This window comes from Crocodylus porosus, unplaced genomic scaffold, assembly GCF_001723895.1.
Source record: "Crocodylus porosus isolate Cpor-Errol unplaced genomic scaffold, CroPor_comp1, whole genome shotgun sequence".
Lineage (NCBI taxonomy): Eukaryota > Metazoa > Chordata > Crocodylia > Crocodylidae > Crocodylus > Crocodylus porosus.
Window position 1 is genome coordinate 19,053,958 of NW_017728909.1, and position 23,019 is coordinate 19,076,976.

General features: G+C 48.5%; 1 protein-coding gene across 10 annotated transcripts in view; it reads left to right on the top strand.

The window, feature by feature from the left end:
• The window catches only part of CELF4 (CUGBP, Elav-like family member 4), an 860,358-nt gene that overhangs the window by 736,746 nt on the left and 100,593 nt on the right, over positions 1-23,019 (top strand). For 9 of the 10 annotated variants that reach the window (XR_002100356.1, XR_002100357.1, XM_019531828.1 and 6 more), the window contains exons 6-7: positions 10,492-10,635; positions 21,905-22,052. Coding sequence is in view for 8 of the 10 variants with exons in the window: in XM_019531828.1 (XP_019387373.1) it covers positions 10,492-10,635; positions 21,905-22,052 (292 nt within the window). In the remaining 2 variants the exon portion in view is untranslated. The remainder of the gene's footprint in view (positions 1-10,491; positions 10,636-21,904; positions 22,053-23,019) is intronic. The other variant, XM_019531831.1, reaches the window with a different exon arrangement.

Here is a 23,019-nt window from a genome sequence, read left to right on the forward strand (position 1 = left end):
TGTCCACATCGTTAATGAAGATGTTGAACAGTATGGGTCCCAGGACAGAGCCTTGAGGGACCCCACTGGTCACAGGGCACTGCAATGAGTGACTGCCATCAATTACTACCCTCTGGGTCCAACCACGGAGCCAGTTTCCAGCCAGCGGATCATGGTGCACCCGAGCCTGCAGTTGGCCTGTTTTGCCAAGAGGTGATCGCGGGATGCCAGATCGAAGGCTCTTTTAAAGTCAAGATATATGACATCAATCTCTTCCCCCTTGTCCAGGTGTTAGGTCACCTGGTCATGAAAGGAAATGAGATTGGTCCTTATACAAAATATAACAACAGTCATCACCAAACCCAACACCATGCCATCATACAAAAAAATAACAAGAGTCATACAAAAAATAACAACAGTGAGCCTGGCACTAAATGTAATGCAACTCAGTTTATCCTTATTTATGTTACACCCATGCCTGAAGACCCCAAATAAAATTAGGGCCCCAATGAGCCTTTCAGTGCACAAGCTCATGCGCACCTGAAGTCAAGAAGGGGAAGGTTGTCATCAGTGTTTAACAGAGAGGCATAGCAATTCAGGGGTAGATTTTCACAAATAAAAATGTTAGGTGCCTAATTCCCAGTGGAAGCCAGTGAGAGCTGAGCACTTAAATGTCACCTGCACCTCTGAACAATTTGCACTAATGTGAGCTGCCCGAGGTTACACAGGAAGCCTATGGCACAACAGGGAAGTGGACTAGCATTGCCTATGCTTTAAACACAACTCAGCCCTTTTAATCCTCTGCTCAGTTGATGTCAATGAAGTGATCACAGACACAGACCTGTTTTCCCCTTCATTTTCTCTGTAAAGCATGAACAAAGTGTGGTGCATCCCAAATAGACTCACTAGTTTTACTCAAGGCCTGTTAATCATCCACACCACTTTCTTCTTCTTATGGATAAGAACCACCGTACCCATCCACAACTGCGTCCTGTCCCTGAGCGGGATGGCTGCCATTTCGTCATGGATGCCCAATGCTCCTGCCTTAGGGAAAGTAATTTCTGGCCCTTGGAGAGAAAAAAAGGCACAATGGAAACATAAAACATTGCCACGTGCAAGTGGTCCTGGCCCCGTTGCCATCAGAAGTCAAGTGAACCTCCCGTGCAGGGATGGTCCCTTGTCCATTAGTCACCACAAAATATAGAGGTCACTAGGTCTGCTCAAGCCACTGCTGCCACCACCATCACCAGTGCTTGCTTTCTTCTCTGTCGGCTAGAGGTGCCAGTAGCTCCCTGACATTAAAATAATAGCCTTTAATTCCTACAATAAAAAAAGTAAAATAAAATCACAGGATGATGTTCCCTCCCTTCCCCATTGTTTCATAAATGAACTAATAAATCAGATGTTCCTAGGTCCTGGAATAGAAAGCCAGGCAGCCTGCCTTCCTGACAGGGGGTATGAATCATACCAGCACCGAAGATGGCCTTTTGGGGCCGAAGCACTCATCTGAGCTGCTTTTCCTCTCTAGTCACATCTTCCTAGCAGTGCCGGCATCTGGCAGGACAGCGAAGAGACCCCCGGGAATCGACGGGCTTCAGTTGGCGTCTTTCTCGCGCTCCCTTGCTCGCTCGCTCTTCCTTCCCTTCAAAACCGTTCCGCGCTGCAGAATTCATTACCTCCAAATGGGATAAGAGGGATAACGGATAGTGAGCCTCACATCCTTGCCTTAGACAAAAGGAGCTAATTGGTGCCATAATGTCCTTTTATGGGTCCAAAGGGAGAGAGGAGCTAAATCAACAAGAGGAGAGGGGTGGGGGGAAGAAGGCTGCAGCAGCTGAACATGGTAGAGGTCTCGGTGTCATCAAACACGGCCCCCGCAGGGTATGCCGTGCTCAACACCTGTCTCATCTGGAGGAAATTGGAGCCTAACAGGGCTCAAATAATTTGCAGTTGCCGACCTTGCTTGGGAATCAGTGCCATTTATAAACCCGCCGTCCGGGAGACTGCAAAGGTACCTTGTCTAGGTAGGGGGTGCCTGGGCTGGTGGAGGGGGACTCCACTTGGGAACTTTGTGCCCCTCTAAGGACACATTTTTCCTGATGGAGAAGAGAAACCAACACCTTTGGGGTAGGTGTTTATCACGCCGTGGTTATTTCTTTTCTTTCGTACAACAGTTTCATAATAGGATCCTCATCCCACACAACGGGATTATCCCATTGACATCTGTGGGCTTTGGGTCAGAAGTAATCATCCTGGATTCTTCCACCTATTTCCTACGAATCTCTGTATCTTAGTTTGAAGGAGGGCAATTGTCCGGCTGCGGGTGGAGGATGATTTTGTGCTGTGTCCTCCCCTTCTCGCGGGTTAGCAATCAGCATCTGGTCAGCACTACCAGGATGCACTTCACTTTCGGTCACCCAGCTGTCTTTGGCTGAAGGGGTCAAATAAAATCCAAGATAGGTTGGGGTTTTTTTTTCTGAAGACCAAAGAGGGGGTCAGTCAGATCAAAATCCCAATTTTCAGCTGACACATTAAACTGCAGCCCTGGCAATTCTGTCCCTGCAAAAGATCCCACGATACCTTTTGCAAGACGAGATGTATTAATCCAGGGTTCCCAGACAAATCCCAACAAATAATTACATGCTGCCTCTTGACAATCCCCTGGCAGTTTCAATCAGATAGGATCTGCGGCTTCATTTCTAGTATCCAAAAAGCCTGCATTGTGGTGGTGCGCCGGGTTCAACAGCCGCCATATGTCACGGCCAAAGGTCGTGAGTGCCTGGTGGAAGTAGGATCCTATGCACTCAGATCCTCCAGCCAGCTCAAATCAGCATCTTGCTCCATGCCAGTGGAGCGGACCTGATTTTTATACCAAATGAGGTGTAAAGGAAGAAAGACAGACACCTGCCTTTTTTTCACTCTCTACCTTGATCTCCCCATATATAAAATAGAAATATGATGTCTCCAGACAGTGATGTAAGGCCTCAAAAGAGTGATGTGAGGCCTGAGTAATGACATGATATCGCTGGAGGGCTTTGAACTTAGAGGGACGATGCTATGAATGAGTAAAGACGTATTATTGTACAGATCATAGGGCTCCCTTCGTGCTATGAACACAAAGCAGTGGAAGTGTAGGGTGATGCAGTTAGAGACAACTTGGGATGCACGCGTATGTGCAATAGATTTGTACTTAAAATTTGTACTTAAAAAATGCTGCCGCTGCATTCATTCTTATATTTAATATACACATTTAAACACAAACCAGTTAAAAATGACATTCCCCCCCTCCCCACCTTGCCCTTTTTAACTCTTATGTCTTTCTCAGATCATCCTATTCAGTCCAGCTGAGTTTCTATATCGCCCTTTGGTACTAAAGGGGAAGCATAGTCCAGTTGGGAGGGACCCTGAACAGTTCACTTCATCTCTGTGTTCATTTTTTTCCCAGTCTTGCCTGGTTAGATACTATAGGAGAGACTTGCTTTTTTGTGTGTGTATGATGGCATCCAAGTTGGGAATTTGAGACACGACCATAATACAAATGATAGAATTGGTCAAGACTTAGTGTTCAAAATTTGTTTTCAAAGAAAATTGGTTTGTCTGTCAAAATGAGACTTACAGGGGTGTAGGTTGTAGCCGTGTTGGTCTAAGGACACAGGGAGATTAGGTTTGTTGGGTAAATGTGGTATCTTTTATTAGACCTACTCAAATAGTTGGGGAAAAAATCTTCTTAGCAAACTTTCGGGTATAAATACCCTTCACTGGGCTGCGGAAGCATCTGCAGTTGGTGCGTGCTCTTCCTGGATGGATTGAATAGAGACTTGTCACAGATAATACTCATGTAAAAAGGCAAATTCCCCAAAAGAGAAAAATTTTGGCCCAAAACCTTTAAAAATAAAAATTCTGGGCTTTCCCCCTTTTTTTTTCATATGACATCCCCTAAATGCAAACTTGATTTTTTTTATTTCCATAGACATTTTTGTAGACCCACTTTAATAAATTTAAAAAAAAACAAAGATAGGCTTCCTATTTTGATCTAAGTGATGTGGCGTGTAAGGTTTATCACAATACCCCATTGAGGTTCAGATCCCGACTTTGCCCAAAGATGGGTCGTTTGGAGCCAGGGTTTCCGTTCATGGGCCGCGGCTACTACCTGGGCTGCGTCTACTATCTGGGCTAGGCATCTAGTTATTTCCAATTAAAATCAGGTACAGTTTCTCCAGGAGTTAATGATTCAGTTACCCTGCAGAAAGTAATAACTTTAGCACAGAGTGACACCTACTAAGAAGTGTGTAGGGAAGTAAGACCTAAATCAAGCATGCTCTCCAAATAAATTACAGCTCAGGAGACCTGTGAACGGAAGTACCTGCAGCAACTATCTCTGCTTAGACATGCCATGAAGAATCCCCTCCACCGAGGGAGAAGCATTATCAAAGGGCTCTGTCACTCCAGCCCTGGATGAATGTCTGCTCTCCCCACTCTGTCTCTGTCACCCGCGTCTCAAGTGTGTCGAAACCGGCTCTCAGGACCGTGCGGTTAAATCGCTCCTGGTGGCTGGCTTCCCACTCATCTTTCAGATGAGACACGAAATTGAAGCCCCGAGTACAAAAAAACATGGCATATTTCACAAGAGGAAGGGTGTTTTTCCTGATCTCCTGGCCCAATTCCAGCTCCTGTAATTACATTCTGCCTGCCTAAAATTCCCTCTCCTCTACAGGTTTAATTGGATACCGTGTTCTTTCTCACGGCTCATCCTAGTCTTGAAGGATCCCAAGGTGCTTTACGAACGAGGGTCGCCCCCCTCTGCCGGTGTAATTCAGCATCGCTGACTTCCGTGCAGCAACACAGGTTTCAGCCAGCTGAGCGTCTCGCCCTGTTTCCACATGGGGAGGGCCTTAAAGCCAGGCACCTAATTAAATGGTCTAATGCTAGGAAGTGCTGAGGCAAACAGCTTCTCTCGGCATCTTTACATGCCTCGCTCGCTTCTAGCGCTCTGGTCTGAAAAGACCGGCCCTAACTGTTCGCCCAAGGTCATGTAATCAAGCCAGGCTCACAGCCGGGAATAGATGTCCAGCTGAGTTTTTCAAACTCAGGTACCTACATACATACAGGGGATCATATTTTCACAAACACTCAACCTCCATCCGTCCCCATCTATTTGACGGCTCTAAACACAGCCGGGATTTTGAAGGGACTCTAATGGGAGCTGCATGACTAATTCTCTTATTCGTTAATTGTGCATTTAGTTTAGTCCTTCCTTAATGAAGTGCCAACTAAACGTGCAGTACTTCTAGTTACTGCACAGTAGCACCGGCGCATGGTTATTTAGTGATGCGTGCTGCCTATTAGCCTAATAGCACTGCACACTAAGCTATTATCATGGTTTTTGCCATGACACTACTGCACAGTAGGCATGTCTACACAAGCATTTACGCCAGCTCAAATTTACTGTGCAGTAACTTACTGCGCAGGAAGCAGGAATAGGCCGGCATCTATACATGTAGGTGTTAAAACACACTAACACTGTGTCCCAATGCACTAACTTCAGTCCCAAGTCAGTCCACCCAGAGCGTTAGTGCATTTTAATCCCTGCACATATAAACACCAGCCAGCTAACTTTAGTCCAAAGTCAGTCCGCAGTGTTACTGTGCAGTAAGGCATCTACACATGCATTGCTGAGCAGTAACTAAGCGGGTGTAAATTTGAAACCTGCATTTACTGCACAGTAAATGTGCACATGTAGATGCACCCAGTGTTATTAGGTGATGTACAGTAAGCGTCTTGTGAAGACATGCCCTTAGACTGTTAAATCCCAGGAACCTAATTGTACGAACCTGCTTCTTCTTACACTTGGCCCCAGACTGTAGACCACCCCACCACTGAGCCAACCAGTAGACTGAAGCTGACCTATGCATGATTTAGGCTACAGTTCCTCACAGATTCAGGCTTTTAAAATTAAGCACATGCTCAGGACAGTTGCTGAAGTGGGAAAAAAATGAATGAGCGTGCTCTGAAAAGTCTAAATATTCAGAGGACTAGTTGCCCCTGAAATGAATGGTATTTAGGCTTATGAGCTGACTGCAAAAAAAAATAAATGCATCCCCTTGTTTTGCAAGAAAGTAATTTCCTAGGGTGTTTTTTTGGTTTGGGTTTTTTGTTCTATGAAATGTAGGGCTCTGCCGTGTTATACAGTCCCTTTCTCAAGTTTATTCTTAATTTGTGTATACACTCCATTTGGAAGGCCATAACTAATGGGAAACACGCTCAACCACCAGGAAAAAGATTTGTTTTCTGGGCCTTTTAATGAAATATCAATGGATGGATATTTTATTTTTAGTTGAATATGAAATTTCACAAGCGACCTGTCAAGCGCCCGTTTTCAAGAATGACTTTATTTCACACGTCAAGACAGGCTGGGAAATTAGTTTTTCCCTCGGAGGACTCTGATTAGGGATTACAAAGTGAGCGTGGTGCAGGGCGATTTTCCCTCCATTTTTTTCCTTGCGGTGCTCGTCTGGAGAAAGTCTGACTGCCGACGAAGGGGAGCCATACATTACCGACAAGGGGAGCAGGATAGACTTGCTGGCTGTAGAGAAAATGGGAAGAAATAATATTATTAATAATGATAATGGTGATGCTGAGCCCTTCTGCCAGCCTTTTAGGTATCAAAGCACCTTACGAAGGAGCTAGGAAGTGATGGAAATGACCTCCCATTCTGCGCAGAGTTTGAGAGAAGAAATACATGTTTCGTGTCCGCGGGGCCGCACTGAAAGCCTGCCGGAGGCAATGGGAAGGCTCCCGTTGACCTCAGTGGACTCTGGAGCACCCCCACGAGTGTCTGCTTCTCGGGACTACGGTCTCTACTACTGAGCTTTTATAATAATGCTAATGATAAAAATTAGATGGGGAGGTAATAGTACTAATGATAAAAAGTAGGTGGCGGAGTATGAGACGTTCAGCAGGAACTCGCATCCTTTCTGGTTTTTCGCTCTGCGAATCCCCGAGATATAGTACAGAGCACAGTACAGAGCAACTTTCAATCGAGGATCTCCAACTACTTGTGAAATGCGAGTGTCTTCATCGTTCAAATGCCCCGTGGACTCAGGGGTGTAGATTATAGCCGGGTTGGTCTAAGGACACACCGACTGCAGACGTTTCCTCAGCCTGACAAAGGGTTTTTTAAACCTGAAAGTTTACTCAAACATTTTTTTTTTCCAATGACTTGAGTTGGTCTAATACAGGGGCGGGCAATTATTTTGCCACTTAGTGACTTTTGGTAAGCTATCAAGGGCCGCATGACAGGCAGCCAGGGGCAAATAAATATTGATTTTCTAAATTTGGGGGCAGAATGGCCTGGCAGCACCGCATCCAGCCCACGGGCCACATTTTGCCTGTCGCTGTCTAATAAAAGATACCAGATTTACTCAAAAAACCTTGCCTGCCTGTGGAGCCAGGGATTATTGATGGGGGGTCTAAGGCCTTGATTACAACTATCAGATTTACTATCGGCTGATGGTGTTTCTACCGTGTTTCTATTCGGATAGTGCTTAAAGGCTCCAGACAAGACCAGGGTCCCTGTTTGACAGGTGCTCTAAGAAACACATCGGTCGAGAAGTGCTCAAGCCCTGGGAAGTTTCTGTGTGAACAGGAAAGGCAGGACAGAAATGGGACATGATGGGCTTTGCTCATGCAGTGGGTTGGCAGCAGACCCTGTTAACAATCCAGCTCCCTGCTCTCATCCTAGTGCCTTATCCCAAAAAATCATACTTTGCTTCATGACATATCTTCGGACAGTAGTCCACCTTATCCATTTAAAAAAAAACCCAAACTTGCACCATTGCAAGCTGCGTGCTTTCTCAGCATCAATAGGCATAAAGGTGGCGATAGCTGTACTGAGCCACCCGGTCAGCTGTGGACCGGTGCCTCTCTCCAATACAGCTGCAAATAGGTTCAGATCGTTAGATCCAGGTTACCAAACCGCCTCTTGGATCAGGGTTAATTAAATGAGTGTTGACATCTAATTAAGGACTGGTCTGGGCGATAATTAGCAGGAAATGTATGCATTAAAATATTCATTTGTCGATGAGCTGCAATTAAGAGTGTGATTTGGGAAAGGATCAATAGCTACATCAGGTGATTAAAAAAAATGAGAAGTTGCCCAGCCTTGAGCAGAAAAACTGGTGAATGTGGATTTTTTTTCCCCCCCTTGCTTTGCTCTCTTAATAACTCCTGGATACCACTCTACATCCTTGAATAGAGCATTCATCTCTCCTTCCCTTTGTTTTGCTAAACCATTTGTTTCACTCCCTTGTTCTGCTCCACATTGTTCAAGTGGGTTATAGATTTATTAGAGGGAGAGAGAGTGACAGGTCAAAAAGAAAGATTCCTCACCACTGAAATCCCAGAATGTGCTGCTAATCCGGGGGAACATTGTTCATTGTGCGCCCTCGTATTAGTTTCTTTAGCATATTAATTCCTCAACTCTTTATTCATAACTGAGGATGTGGAGAGGCTGTTGCATATGCATATATTGCATTTAAACACATGTATGTGTATTATAGCATCTTAATCAGATCGTTCTAGCCAGCAGCAAAGCAATTCTGCCTCCGTTGGAACGGAGCGGGGAGATGAAAGCAATTGACTCGTACTCCTCCTGCCCCCGTAACGGTGCACAGAAACAAAATTAGTATCCGTGGCCAGCAACGTGGAAAGCATGTGCCACGGCTGGTGCTGCCTCTAGAGCTGGGGAGACATTTTCTGATGGAACAGTTTTCCACTGGAAAAAGCCAGTTCCTCAAAAGTGAGATGTTGCATGGGAACGGCTCAGCTTCGACGAAGATTTGTCAGTCCTCTGACATCCTGTTTGCCTGCCCCTGCCAGCTCCCAGGCACGGTGGGACCCCAACTCTCATGGGTAGCTGGTCTCATGGGGAAGGGGGCAATGCAGCCGCCAGGAAGCGCGGGGAGCAAGACACAAATTCCAGTTCTCCTGGCAGACTTTTGCACAAGACATTCCCATAAAATACTTCCTACTCTGGGCCTTTTCTCCTAAGTCAGAGTGATTTTTTTTTCCCCCTATTTTTTTTTTTTTCAGGATTAAAAAGGCCATTTTCTGGCCCGCTCCACTGGTCACCCAATAATCAGCCACAGATTCATACTTGCCTGGGGACTTGACTTTGCCACCTGCTGCTCCCATGGCATGCTCTTTCTGTAGGGGAGGTAGCAGGGCATGCTGGAAGCAGGGGTTGCATTAGTTGCTGTTCTCACCTCCCTTTCCCCCCCACGTTAGGGTTTATACTGTTGCTACCGTGGCTGCATCTGCAAGTGACTGCACTTGGAAGCTGCCCTGCTTGTAATTCCACCAAGACATTTGCTGAAAGACTAACATGTGTCTAGGGAGATTATGGCCACGTTTCTGAGCATCAAAATGACCGACGAGTAAAATGTGCACGTGTGTCCTGCATCCTATTTCATGACTAATTGCAGCCTGCCAGGCCCCTGCTAGGGAAGCTGATGGGTTTCCTCATTTGGGTGGAAGATCAAGGTCTCCAAAAATGAGCAGAAAACATCAGTTGGTTAAGGGAAGCGAATGTATATAGGTCTAGTTTCATGAGTAGCTTGAGTGTCCATGCATTTGACAGACATGTTATTTCCCGGCTGTAGCTAAGGCACCTCTTCCAGCCCACTCCAGATATTACCTTTACTGTACTTCTACTGCAGTCCTAATGCACATGGCAAATAGCCGTGTGCCTGCTGCGCACTCCTCTCAATGGCAAGTCAAGCCAGCTGGATGAGGTTTTCCCAAGTGCTCACCATTAGCTCACCAATCTTTGCTCCACTTTTCACTGACTCGAACAGAAGCAGACCGGTCAACGCTGAGGTCTTTAGAAAGCCACCCAGCACAATCAGGTCCACTTCAGTAGCCTGCGGGTGATGAAAAGGTTTTGCTCCTCACTGCTGCAGGCTCCATCTGTCATCTTACAGAAAGTGCTTTGCCATCTTATCGCTATTGCTAGCTAATGCCAAAATGGTTTGAGATGAGGAAGGCTCTCCTCACTGCAGCTAATAAGCTTAGCAGGCTCAGCAGAGCAGATCCCCCTTTCACCTCTGCTAGGTACCCTTTCCAGGGTCACTCAGTCGCAGTGCAATGGCAGCAGCTTGCCCTTTGCATCTTTGCACTCGAGTGAGAGTTAAGGGGCCAGCGAGTCCTCCCTGAGCCTCTTTGCAGAGAGAATTTAGCTTGCAGCAAAGAAACCAAATGCTCAGAGATAAATGGGAGCATCACTCACACTACCCCATAGAGCCGTCTATCCCTCCTTGCTGCTACTCTTACCGTGCTGAGATGGGGATGAAAGAGAAACACCGCAGAAGGTTGGTTGGGTTGAGCATTGCTTTGGGGGCCAGCTAGAAACCAACACCATCCTGTCTCCATTGTACTTGCAGATATGGTTCGGTTCCACTGGGAGCTAATGGGAAAATTCCCCTGTGCTCTTTCTTTTGGTTTCCCTTCCTCCAGGGAGCCTCCTCCAGCCTGGTGGTGAAGTTTGCAGACACGGACAAGGAGCGTACAATGAGGCGCATGCAGCAAATGGCAGGACAGATGGGCATGTTCAACCCCATGGCTATCCAGTTTGGAGCGTACGGCGCCTATGCACAGGCAGTAAGTATAGCTACACCTCCCAGCATGTTACAACGGGCTGGGGACAATGGGACACATGTTGCAATGGGACACCCACCATCCAAGGGCCCAGCACAAAGACAAACCATATGGGAGGAAAGAATGACACTAATGTGATTCCTTCGTTCAATTGGCTCTGCATGCCGAGGCTGAGATCACGGAGCCACCCAGCCTCGTGCAGGTTGGATCATCTCTCAGACAGGCACCGGAGGTTAAAATAGTTGCTGCGTCCAGACACTGCTACACAGGTTTCAAGACTGTCTGAGCCAGCCAGCCCTGCTTTTATGGGGCCACAACCAACTCTGGGTCTCACAACCCAAATTCTGGTAAGCTGGTGACCATGTGCAACACTACTCCTGATCTGAGCCAGCCCTTACTTATTCGAACAGCACGGTGGTGAGAGAACCTGCCCAGACCTCCTGACCTCTCGCTCCCATTCAGCGAGGTGCCAACCCCCCAAAAATGAGGCACAAAGCCACCTTGGAGCAGGCTGAAAGCATACCCAGCGCCACTCTTGGGCCATCTGACTCAGGCCTGCTTTACTGGCACGTGCTCAGGGTTGATCTAAGACAGCTGTTGCCTCATTTCTGGGATCTGGTGTGTGGGGAGCAAGAGGGAGGGCTTGAGGGTCTCTTTCTGGCTCTCCTGGGTGCAGCGTGGAGGCAGTGTAGACAAAACCTTCCTGACTTTGCCCATGCTGATACTGCCTGTGGCAAAGACGAGACCTGGACCCAAGTGTACCTCAATCCCTCTGCATCTGCTAGACCTCCCTTGCTGGGCAATCAGCTCCCACTCGTAAGTGAGCCCTAAATTCAGTCCACCACAGCCCCTTCTCCATTCAGATTGGATGCTTATCTTGCTGGGATCCTATGACCCCAGCTGACTTCCTGCCCTTTGGGCGGGGGGCTGGACTCTTGCGAGGTCCCTTCCAGCCCTAATGTCTATGAAATCTATGAAATTTATTCTGCCTTTGCTTTTGAAGTGAGGGCCTAAGCATCCTCTGGGTCACTGAATCACTTAGAAACCCATGCATACCCTAGCAGCTGTCCTTGGGGGAGGCCAGCACCCTCCCTGGCTTCTCCCCAGATATCATATGCACCTCAAAGTCTCCATGAAAGCCCCCCTCTCCCCTTCCAGCTTGCATGACCTGGCTGCAAAGAGCTTTTTTATTATTATTATTATTATTATTATTATTATTACTATTATTATTCCCTCCCCCATCAAGCAGGCTCCGTTCTTTTTTCCCCATCCTCTTGATTTCCCAGTCATTCAGCGAGGAGCCCTCGCCGCCCGCCCCTGTTCTCCTCCCCGCATGATGAATGAGCCCTCCTCTCCCCAGGTGTCCCTGACTGCGCTCCGCTAGCCTTTCAAGCAGGACAAGGCTGCTGCAGTCAGCAGGGGAGCGCTCTGACACGCTGCACCTCCAGGACACGGACGTCTCTGAGCACAGCGACTGCTGCCCGGGGCATCCCAGCTGGAGGATGCAGTGTCAGTGCCCCTACAGTGTATCAGCATCAGCGGGGGACCAGGAGGTCCATGAGAGCCCAGGGCAGGCAGAGAGATTTGACAGTGACTTCCCAGCCAGAAATGCTTGCCAAGAGCCGAGCCATTTCTTTGCTTTCCCTACACCGCTCTTCCTTCCTTCCTTCTGTCGGTTTTTTTTTTGTTCTCTTTCTTTCCTCCCTTCTGCCCATCCTTTCATTCCCACCTTCTCTGACAACCCCCTCCAGTTGCTGAAGCAAGTAGGCATGTAGACAGATGCGCATGGAGGTGCCCACCATCTGGACCCCGTAGGCCAGGGCGTCTCAACTATTTTAGGCTCAGTGCACTCCTGGGTAGACTTCAGGCACCTCTGGATAAACTAAATGCCAGCTCTGCTTTCACGCTTTTTTTGCCTACAGAAAAACAATAGAATCGGTTTTATTGTTGCAAAGGACTCAGACAGCTTGAAATCTCTGGGTTTATCTTGTAAATCATGCTTGCCAACCTAATGGTACTAACATGGTGTGGCATCCCATGGCACCCTCGAAAGGATCTCAAAGCCACCGCAGGGTGCCATGGCATCCTGGTTGAGAATTGCTGCTCCAGGCTAAGTTTTGCTCTCGGGGCCTGGTCTCGCAATGCATTTCTAATGATGGGATTTATGTGGGTCTGGTAGACCAGTGCCAGTCATACTGGGATGCAGTGCAGCTAGTCTGGAGCAGCTGCTTGCAGTGGGACCTATTACAGCACCTCTGAACTAGGTGGTGAGAGGGCAAGTCATCACCCGTTCACAGAGAGCAACTGGCCACCTCTCAGCAAGTGGGAGGCATACAGACATGCAGGCACCCTGATTTCCCCCCCGTGGCAGCACCCCATTTCAGTGAGTTCACCTAATCCTTTTTCCCACCGTGCACCCTGGGCCTCACTTACACCCAATTAAACTCAGAGTAATGGTCCTGATGGCAGTAGTCATGGAATAATTCTGCATGTACCTGGGGAAACTAGCAGTGCAATCCAGCCCTTTACTTTTAGCAAGAGGAATTCCTCAGCATCTCTTTTCCCCAGGAGAAGGAAAAGAAATCCGGGGAGGCAGGCACTCAAACAGGGATTTGTCTCTGCAGAAAGGGTCAGTGCAGCGGCTGGGCCTCCTACTCTCAGTGAATGCAGTGGGAGCTTCTTCTTACTGCCACCCCCCTTGCTATAAATATGCTAAGAAGGGGGAAACAAAGTTTTAGAACTTGACCCAGTGGAGATGACAAGCCGGTGACACCAATTACCCGAGGGACTGCAGAGCTGTCGAAATGCCGGGATCGCGTTATTGCGCGGTGCCTGCGCACCCGGATCCCATCCCTCAATCAGCCTCTATCTGTGTCTCTTCCTATCGGTTTCATCTCGGCATCGCGCACAAAAGGCAGGGAGTGAAGCGCGAGGGCTGTATGACGGTCCTTTGGTCTCAGGAAAGCCACATCGGACTGCCGGCACTTAGATATCAGGGTGATTGGCACCTCATAAATGCCAGCGAGAGATGGAGAGATAGAGAGAGGGAGAAAGGAAGGGAGGAAAAGGGAGAGGTGCTTTTTTTCTCCTGGTGCGATGATGCCATCCAAGTTGAAGAGCTAAGTCAAGCTGAGAGGAAGAGTGATCTAAGGAGGAAAGCACTAGAGCAGGGCTGCGGTGGTGCAGGCGCATGTCCCATCTCAACCACCGATTCCTTTTGTGACCTTGGTCAAGTCACTTAGTCTCTCTGTGCCTCACTTCCCCAGTCTGCAAGCTGGGTACAGTGGTCCTTATTTGGATTGTAAAGCCCTAAGGACCGTGACTGTCTCTTACTCTGGCTATAACCGTGTCAAGCACCATCTCCCATTGTGCCTGGCCTCCCTAGGAGGTCATGTAACAATGGCCTTAATGCACGTCTAGCACAAAGGACTGGTGCTTGCCCTCAAAACCTTTCTCCTTAACATTTCTGCTTTTAATGGGTTCATCTGACACCTGCCAACGAGAGCCTTCAGTCACCCCGGAAGGCCAGGGGAGCTAATGCAGCAGTCCTGCACCTCGACACTAGCTCCTATCTAATGTCGCTCCGTTAGAAATAGGCTAGGTCCTTACAGAGACTTTTCTACAGGGCCGGGGTGCTTCTCCAGAGGCCAGTGCATGCCCCTTCCTTGTCCTCTAGGTTAGGCTGTGGAGGTTCAAGTTCCCTTCAACCTATGCCCTTTGCATCTCCACCCTCATGTGGGACCAGGCAGGTAGATGCAAGGTTGTGTCTGGCCCCTTTGTTGTCACTCAAGAAGTCGAAATTTCCATCCACCCCATCCCTTTTCTAGTGTGCATGTCTAGCCAAGTTGACTAGTCTGATAAGATCCCAGACCCGATGGGTGCTTTTCTCTTTGCAGAGCCTTCCCACCCTAAATAATGTTCCCGTGTGATTGAGCAATGTTTGATTGTATTTAATGCATGCATAGAGCACCAGCCAGCATCTAAACTGAGGGCAACACATCTCGACAGAGGATATTAAACTCAGTAATAGAGAGCAGGTCTAAAGGAGCCCCATAACAAAGTTTCTTGAGCTCTTGCACGTCTGCCTAGTAGTTTTCTAGCATTGCTCTGGTATGCCGCCCCATGGAAAGGGGAATCCGTTTATAACGAACGTACAAAAGAGCAGGAGGAAAATGGCTAGGAAAATGAAGAAGAGAAAAGCCAGAACAAAGGAGCTCAGGAACCTGACAGACACCGTATACATTATTTAATTTTTAAATTATTTAAAATAAGATCAAAGTCATAAATCAAGTTTGCATTAAGAAAAAAAAAAGATGTGGGAGCGTTAGCCGCAGTGTCCTGGCCAAAGTCCAGCCAGGGGAGGGATTGCATTGTAGAGGAGCAGGGGGCGGGGGAAAAGCCAGGATTTACCAGCGAGGAATGAAGGAAGAGGTCAGGCAGGGCACCTTGACTTTGCTCTTGGGCCTTGGGTGAGTCATTTACATCCAGCAAATTAGAGTCACCCCCAGAGCTATGAAATGAAGGCAACTACAGTGATTAAACTATAGCCAGTGATTGCCATGCATTTGTGATCACCCACGTGGCCACATGTCGGGAGGCTCACACCACCCTGCCACGTCGACTCCGACCGGCTGAGCTGAAGGAGCGGCTCTGTCGTAAGCACAGTACCCACGGCACAATCCGAGTGAATACGAGGGGGGGCATTATTCCTCCAGTATTAACTTCTACAGATGTTGTGACATGGTTTCAGGCCTCTTTCCTGGCTCAATGCAGGCAAAAGACTGGCCAATATTGATAAAAGGGTTTGGTTTTTTTTAATATCTAAAAAACAGGACAGATTACTTGACACTGGTGATGTCATTCATTTCATTTGTCCTGATACCCTCCAGCAGACAGAACTAATCTCTAGACAAATATTTGCTAGGAGAACTGGCCAAATAATAGAATTGGGGGGGTTGGTGGCAACACCAGACAATTAAGAAAAATGACTTTGGGTCAGACAGAAACAGTGAATCAACACTTAAAAAATCTTCAATTAAATGTAGCATTTAATTTGACCCAATAGCAGATGTTTTGTTTGTTCCATATTTTTAGGGTGGGTTTAATTCCTTAAAACCAATTAAATCACATTTTGCAATTAAATTCATTATGAATCAGAAACATGGCATTCAAAATGCATTTAAAAAGCCATACATCTTTTTCCTGGGGTGGGAGTGGCCTTTTGTTGTTTTTTTTAAACACTTCGATCCAAATTTGGAAGGATTTTAGTGCTGCCAAATCTGATTGATTTTGCTAAAACAAGTTTTGCTTGAAAAATGTTTTCCTTCCCCCACCTGCTAGTCTATCCCACGACTTACCTCTCTCCCCTCTTAGGGGTGTCATGAGGATGAATTAGCTAGGCGTTAGTATAGGGCAACCATTGAAGATAGAAAGTTGTGGTTGGGTTTGTGCTATGATTATTACCCAAATGCTAAGAATGAAAAGCAAACACAAAGTTAGTCTGTGTAGAGACTGAGATATAGCATAACCCTGAAAAAAAAATCAAAGGATCGGTATGATTCACCTGTGTCTCCTGGCCTGGGATACCAGTTGGTGTTTTGATTGCTCTTTCTCAGAAAGTTTTTAGCAGAAGTAAATCTCCCCTCTCATACTTACTGATTTTGATACCCTCTTTTGTTCCATAACCACATGCTATTTCCCTTTATGTGACATTGGGCCACTCATTTATTTTTGTATGCCTCCATTCCCCACTGGTAACATGGACGTGATGATGCTTCCTTTCTTCTGCTCTTTCTCTTGTCTCTAAGTCAGAGTCTGCCTCTCTAGATGTGCTCATAGGCAGTGCTTAGCCCAACAGGGCCCTGATTTCAGTGGGGAGCCTCTCGGCATATAGATAATTAACAATAATTGTATAGAACGAGCCATGTTTAGGGAATGAATGAGCGAGGGGAGTTTGCAGCACAGGCTAGCAGAAAGCTAGCAAATGCATGTGTGCACGGCTGAGACCATGCACTGCAAAATCTCCTGGGTAAGTACAGCATACAACATTTAAACCCTTTGAGTCTGGACAGCTCGTACGCATTTTTCACCAGCCCATTTGCAAGGCGAGACTGCAGCCGATCAGCTTCCTCACTCCCAAATGCCAAGGGTCTTCCAAACCCTCCTGTCATTTTAAGGGGACTTTGCAGAAAGTCGTGAGCAATCTCGTATGTAGTGTTAATACATTACATACGTGATTGCTCACGACTTTCTTCAAAGTCCCCTAAAATGACATTACGGCCACTGTCTCCATTCATGAAAATGGACCAACCTTTTAATTGAACTAGGGTCCCCCCCATAAAAAATGGGGTCTTATGCTGAGAAGAAACCAGCCAAATTCTTGCCATGGAAAGTGGAGACAAACTGGGAACGGCCCCACTGGAGCAGGGGCCAAGTGGCAGCTCATAGCCTGCAACCCAACAATGATTGCAGACCACAAGCCTCTCCACATACCCCAAGGCACCTGCTACAGCCCCATACCACTGCTTCCTCTCCCAATCCCTTCCCCAACAACAAAAGGAAGGGGCAAATGCAGCAGAGCAGATGAGAGGACTGCAGAGGGAGGCTCCGCAAACAGGATCGGGAGCACAGCTCAGGGCAGAAAAGGGGAAAGTGTCGGGCTGGGCTGTTTGCAGGCAGTCTCCTGTCCTGCTGCAAGCCAGAGCTGAGCACTTTGCAAGCCAACTCCAGCCTGTGGGACCTCAGGTTGCCAACCTCCACCTTACAGGGTTTGTGCAACATGTCCGAGTGCTGCTCTACCCATGGCCGCTGCATTCAGGAGCACTGAGCCCATGGGCCAGCCTTCCCTGCGGTGGTGCGACAGGAGCTGATTAAGAGCAGGCAGCAATTTAGGAAGTAAAGAAGAATCGTGGAGCCCAGCTGAAGCTTGTGCACTTTTGCTCCCCAAAGCAATCTGCTTCAAGGGGGCCTCTTGCAGCCAGCCCTTACCCAGCCATGCACACGCACCAGACCTGGGAATGAAATGGGGAAGTCACTGGGGAGGCCTCGGTCCTGGCTGCTGTCAAACCCCATGTCCCCGGCGTGCCCGTGGGAGACGCTTGCGCAATACAAGCCAATTCCTGTGTTTGGTACCTCTAAGTGGGAGCAGATAGCCAAGAGCATGCCTCCCCAGGAGCTCGCTGTGGACACCTCCTGAGTGCCTTTGTCAGGCTAAGCCCTCCAAGGACTCTTAGAAAGAGCACTTGGATGAGGAAAGCATTGCTGGAGACCCCCCCGCCATTGCATGGGCCATTTCCATTCCCCACCTGGATTGCTGCACTGTGACCCTTCCTCCCACCTCCTCCCCGTTCGCAGTTGAGAGTTGTGAGCTTCAGGATGGGTGACACAAGTCCACCTCTCCGTGGGTGCGTACCACCCTCGTGGCCTTTTCTGGTCGCCATGGGCCAACGCTTATGAGCATTTCTGGTCTCCATGAGGCCATGAAAGTCACAGAGCTGGGCTAGCAGGAAATATTTGATAAACGACGGGTGGGATAAAGCCGTCTCACAGCTCAGGCTCAGAGCATGCCAAGGAAGTCACAACAGAAGAAGGAAACGTGTCCTTTGGCGGAGGAAGGGAAAAAGCTCCTCCATCCCCTTGGAGCATCCCGAGATAATAAGGCTGCCGCTTTTCTTATTAGTGCACCATGGCCCCAGCCTAGACAGAGGAAATCTGCATTTCAAATGGCATATTTTAAAGTACTCAATACCCAGGGGCCCCTGTGCTATTGATTTGCCTCTGGTGGGGTCACTGCCTCGCTTTATATAGCTTTATTAACAGGGATCACACATTGGGCCTTTTCTAAATGAAAGGAGGGTGGATGGGACATTTGTCTTGGGGAGGGGCTTGGGGAGGAGTGGGGTGACTTCTATTCAGACGCTCCTGGGAGCACTCCAGAGGTTTTATAAGAGACCAGTGACCCTGACAGGGCCTGGCCTCCTTCTGCAAATCTGCCAGGAGGTGGGTTTTTATTCCAAGGTTGCCACGTCCCCTTTCCCCTCACATCCCATTGTACAGTTTTGCTCTCACCGTGCTGTGACTTTGAATTTCTGGCACTAAGCAGGTCCCTGCTATGTCTTGTCCGAGTACCCCAACATATTCAGTGTATTTATTCTCGTGACACCTGCAAACGGAGGCCAGGCTGCTGTGGTTTGAGGGAGACAGACACATGCAGCCATAACGTGGGTTGCAATCTGCCCCGCACCTTCCCCTACAAGAGACTGTCTCACCTTCATTATAGCCCCTCTCTAGTGGGTGTGGAGGATGAGGGTTATGTGATTGCTCCGCAGCTGCTATCCTCCATGTACAGAGAGGTGCAATGGGTGCATCCACACAGCACAAAGCAGCGCATAGGCACGATAGCATGGCTGTCCTCCACTGTGCTCCCACAGCTTTACTGCTTCACGGGCTGGTGCTAGCTCATGCGGAGAAAGCTCTGATATCTCTGCTCAGTCACACGCAGGGGGACTAGGGAGTAAAATGAGCCTGTGGGCAGCAGCAATGCCTGAGATGCAGACTGTGCCCCAGGAGGGCAACCCAAGGGGTCTCAGCTTCCTATAGAGCCAATAGGAAGACTTAAGAGGTGTCTACTCTCTGGCAGTCACACGTCCCAGGCATGTCATTCCTGAGCCCGTACACCTATCGGGCATGCTCCAAACCCAGTTCTGCCCCAGTGGGGGCAGCCAGGGACACCTTTCCACAGCCACCCCAAGCCCGTGGTCTCCTGTGCACTTGACTGCGCACTGAGGATGAGTCTGGAGCAGCTGCACGGGTGCATTTCTACATTCAAAGCATGCAAACAAGTGCAGGAGGATTAAAAGTCCAACCAGGGCACACTGCTACCAAGGGTGTAGACAGGCCCTGGCAGACCCCCTGCAATGCTAAACAGGAGCAACCAACTGTTATCCAGGACCCTCTAAGCTGGACATGGCCAACAGTGGTGCCACCAACTTATTGCCCAAAGCCTACCCGTGACAGTTTTTGCCCAAGTAGTGCAAACATGCATCTCCCACAACATCCATGTAAGCCACAGCAATGGAGTGAGCTTTAGCTTGCCAAAAATATTGAATAACTCATCTCAGGCACCAGTTCACGGATGAGGCATGACCAGGAAAAGGGCAGCATGCTACAAGAAGCTGTGTGCTACCAATGACAGTGTTTGGTGCCAATGAATAGAGCACTGGTGGCATAGTGGGAAGGGGTTTCTGAGTCTAATTTGTCCCCCAGCTGCACCTAGTTACCTGTGCTGAGATTGGACCCTATGGTGTGTAGTTAGTCTCTAGCCTAAAGGCCTCCATAAATGCAAAAGATGTTCATTCAGGGAACTGGTGCCACGCCGGGCTCAGCTTCCTCAAGACATTTCGGACAGTGGACACCTCCTTGCCTCAGAGGAATGCTAATTTGATCACTAGCATTAAGCAGATCCTGTATGTACTGGATAGCAGCCATCACTTAAATAATCAGCCGTGGAGCAAGCTATATCCTCAGTCAGCCAGAAGTGTAAATATCCAGCACAGGAGATGAGATATGGGTCAGTAAACACCCAAAGTTGGAGCCCATCCCTGCTTAAAGATGGATGCATTCCCTCTCCCTCATTCACTTTATTGGAGTACTTAATGAAATCACCTGCTCAGCCCCTGATCTGGTGAATAAATTCAATTGGTGCCTACTAACGAATTTACTCCTTAAAGGGGGATTGGCATTGTGCTGCAATATAAAAGATTGTCTAATCACTCCATCAGTAATTACAAAGAAGAGTAAATCACTAATTAAAATGTGAAAGTGTCTTACGCAGTATATAATAAAAAAGGGTAATTAACAATCAAATGGGAAGCTGCCACCTTGACACTGAGATGCTGCATGTTAAAATACCAGCCAGAATAATGATCAGCTCTTGTATGGCATTTTTAGTGCAAAGATCTCAGGAAGGATTTTTAGTGCCTTTTTAGTGCTACAATGGAAGAAAAAAAAAATGTCATGTTCCTCATTTTACAGACGGGGGAAACTAAGGCGCAGAGTGAGTTTAAATGACATGACCAAGGTCATCAGCAGATCAGTAGCAGAGCTGAGGGTAGCTAACTCCAAGGCAGGTGTTAGACTATTGCCCATCTTCTAAATGCTTTCGAGAGGCAGGAGACTTTTATCCTAAACAGTATCCTAGTGCTTAGGGTCGGAAGGGACCTAAACAGATCATCAGGTCCGACCCCCAGCCCCTTGTCAAAGCTGGTGGGGGAAGAGGGGTTGTGATTATTTAGCAGCGACTTAACCCTGATAGCTACCAGTGAAGAGCAAAACTTTCCTTGCCATGACTTCCTTTCTAACGCTGAGTCCTGTAGACCAAGCTACATCACCCGGATGAGACTTCCTAATGAGGAGGGCAGTAAAATCGAAAAACAGCAAAATAGCACCCCCCACCCACAGTCCCGAGTCTCTCCTCCTTTGTCCTTTGGGTTGTCCCATGCACGCTGAGAGCAAAAAAAGACACTCACCCAGTATTCCCTAGTCATCCGTCTCAGCAACTGCATTTTACATGCACTTTGTACCCGGGCTGCACAAGCACACGTGAATAGCCCACGCAGAGAACCAGGCTCCTTAGGGAATATAATGGCCCCTCCATATATGCATCACTTCATACACACCTTTCCCAAGATGAAATGCAGCTATTCTTTAAAATGACGAGCCCAAGATCCCTGAAATCAGGATGAGCATGTATTTGCCTCCGTGGCTTCTAAGCCAGTGCTAAGGCTAAAAGTAAACCGTGCCGTCTCACACCCGCTGCTTTGCACTTTGCCGTCAGTCTGACGCAGAGTCCTGGTGCTTGCTCCTGGTTTTGTGAGCTCCTGGTTAGAGACCTGCGGGTGAAGTTGTTTGATAGCTTGCCGAGGAGTCTTTCTGGCTTAGGGCAAAGCAAAATCTAGCAGACAACTCTGCTAGCAAGAGGGCAGGAGTCTGCAGGCTGAACCTGGCCTTTGTAATACAAATGGGCAGCCCCATGCTGTGTCCCCCTCTTCGCTGGGAGGTGGTCCACCCAGCTGCTGAAGGAGCGACGGCGGGTTGAGTGCAAGGCAGGGCGGCCTGGCACACCTCCATTCCTAGCCCCACATTTATGGCTACCTCCAATCCACGGCAGCGCATTAAACCTGAGCCACTGCTGGGCACGTGCAGCTTGCGTCCGCACTCTGGACCGCCGGGCCAGTGAATGCGTGATATTTTTTCCCTGTTCTCTTTGTTCCAGCTGATGCAGCAGCAGGCGGCTATCATGGCGTCCGTGGCACAAGGGGGGTACCTAAACCCCATGGCAGCCTTCGCGGCAGCCCAGATGCAGCAAATGGCAGCGCTGAACATGAACGGTCTTGCCGCCGCACCCATGACGCCAACCTCAGGTAAGAAGCTGGACCACATACAGATTGCAAATGAGACGTAGGATGCAAAGGAGTAAGGGAGGGTGTTTCCCAGGTAGAGCCAGAAAGAGGAGCGCGTGTGTGTGCGTGCATGGGTGTTGGGTGGGATAAAAGGGCGTTTGTCTATTGTTGGGGCCTGAAGAGCAGGAGGGAAACCAAATCATAGAGGAATCCGGCTGGTCCAACCCCTGCTTGTGGCAGGATCAGCCCTTTCCAAACCATCCCAGCTAAATCTGAGCAAAACGATACGATCAACCCTGACACAAAACCGGAGACATAACACCCTAGCTGGCCACAGATAAAGCAAAGGGAGTGTGGAGGCCAATGTCCTGCTGCTGCAAAGGTTGTTAATGTAGGCTCAAGAGATCACAGGGAGAGGATATGCCCCCCAGTACAGAGGAAAGCAAAACCCCCCAGTGTCCGTACCAATCTGACCAGAGGGTAATTTCCTTCCTGACCCCAAATCGGCAATCCTGAGCCGGGGAGCAGGACTCCCTCTCCAGGAGCCTGTGGTTGTCAGTCCCAGCAGGAGCACTGGAAATGCACTGGACATTTTCCCACCCATTGCAAAGGTGTAAATCAGGAGGAACGGGGCTGAAGACGTTGCTCCTGGTACGCAGGCGCTAGGAGCTTTGGTGAGCCGGTTATGCACGGCTCCAGTCCTGGCATCCGGTCCACAGCTGCCCTTTCCCAAAGTTTCTCCAGCATTTGGACCTGAAGTCCCAGTGTAAGCCGTGATAGAGGGAGACCTGAGCTGTGAACTTCCCCATCTCTGAGAGCGGTAGAAAGCTTTGGGTTGTTTTGAGGCCCGTCCCTCCAGATTACATTCAAGTGACAGAGAAAGTCTAACAGCTCCTTTGCTCAGCAACGGCTAGGCCAGGAGGTCTCCCCCCATGCTGGTGAAGCTGCAGCTTTTCTTTTAAGATCCCAAGGAATAAATGCCCAAAAC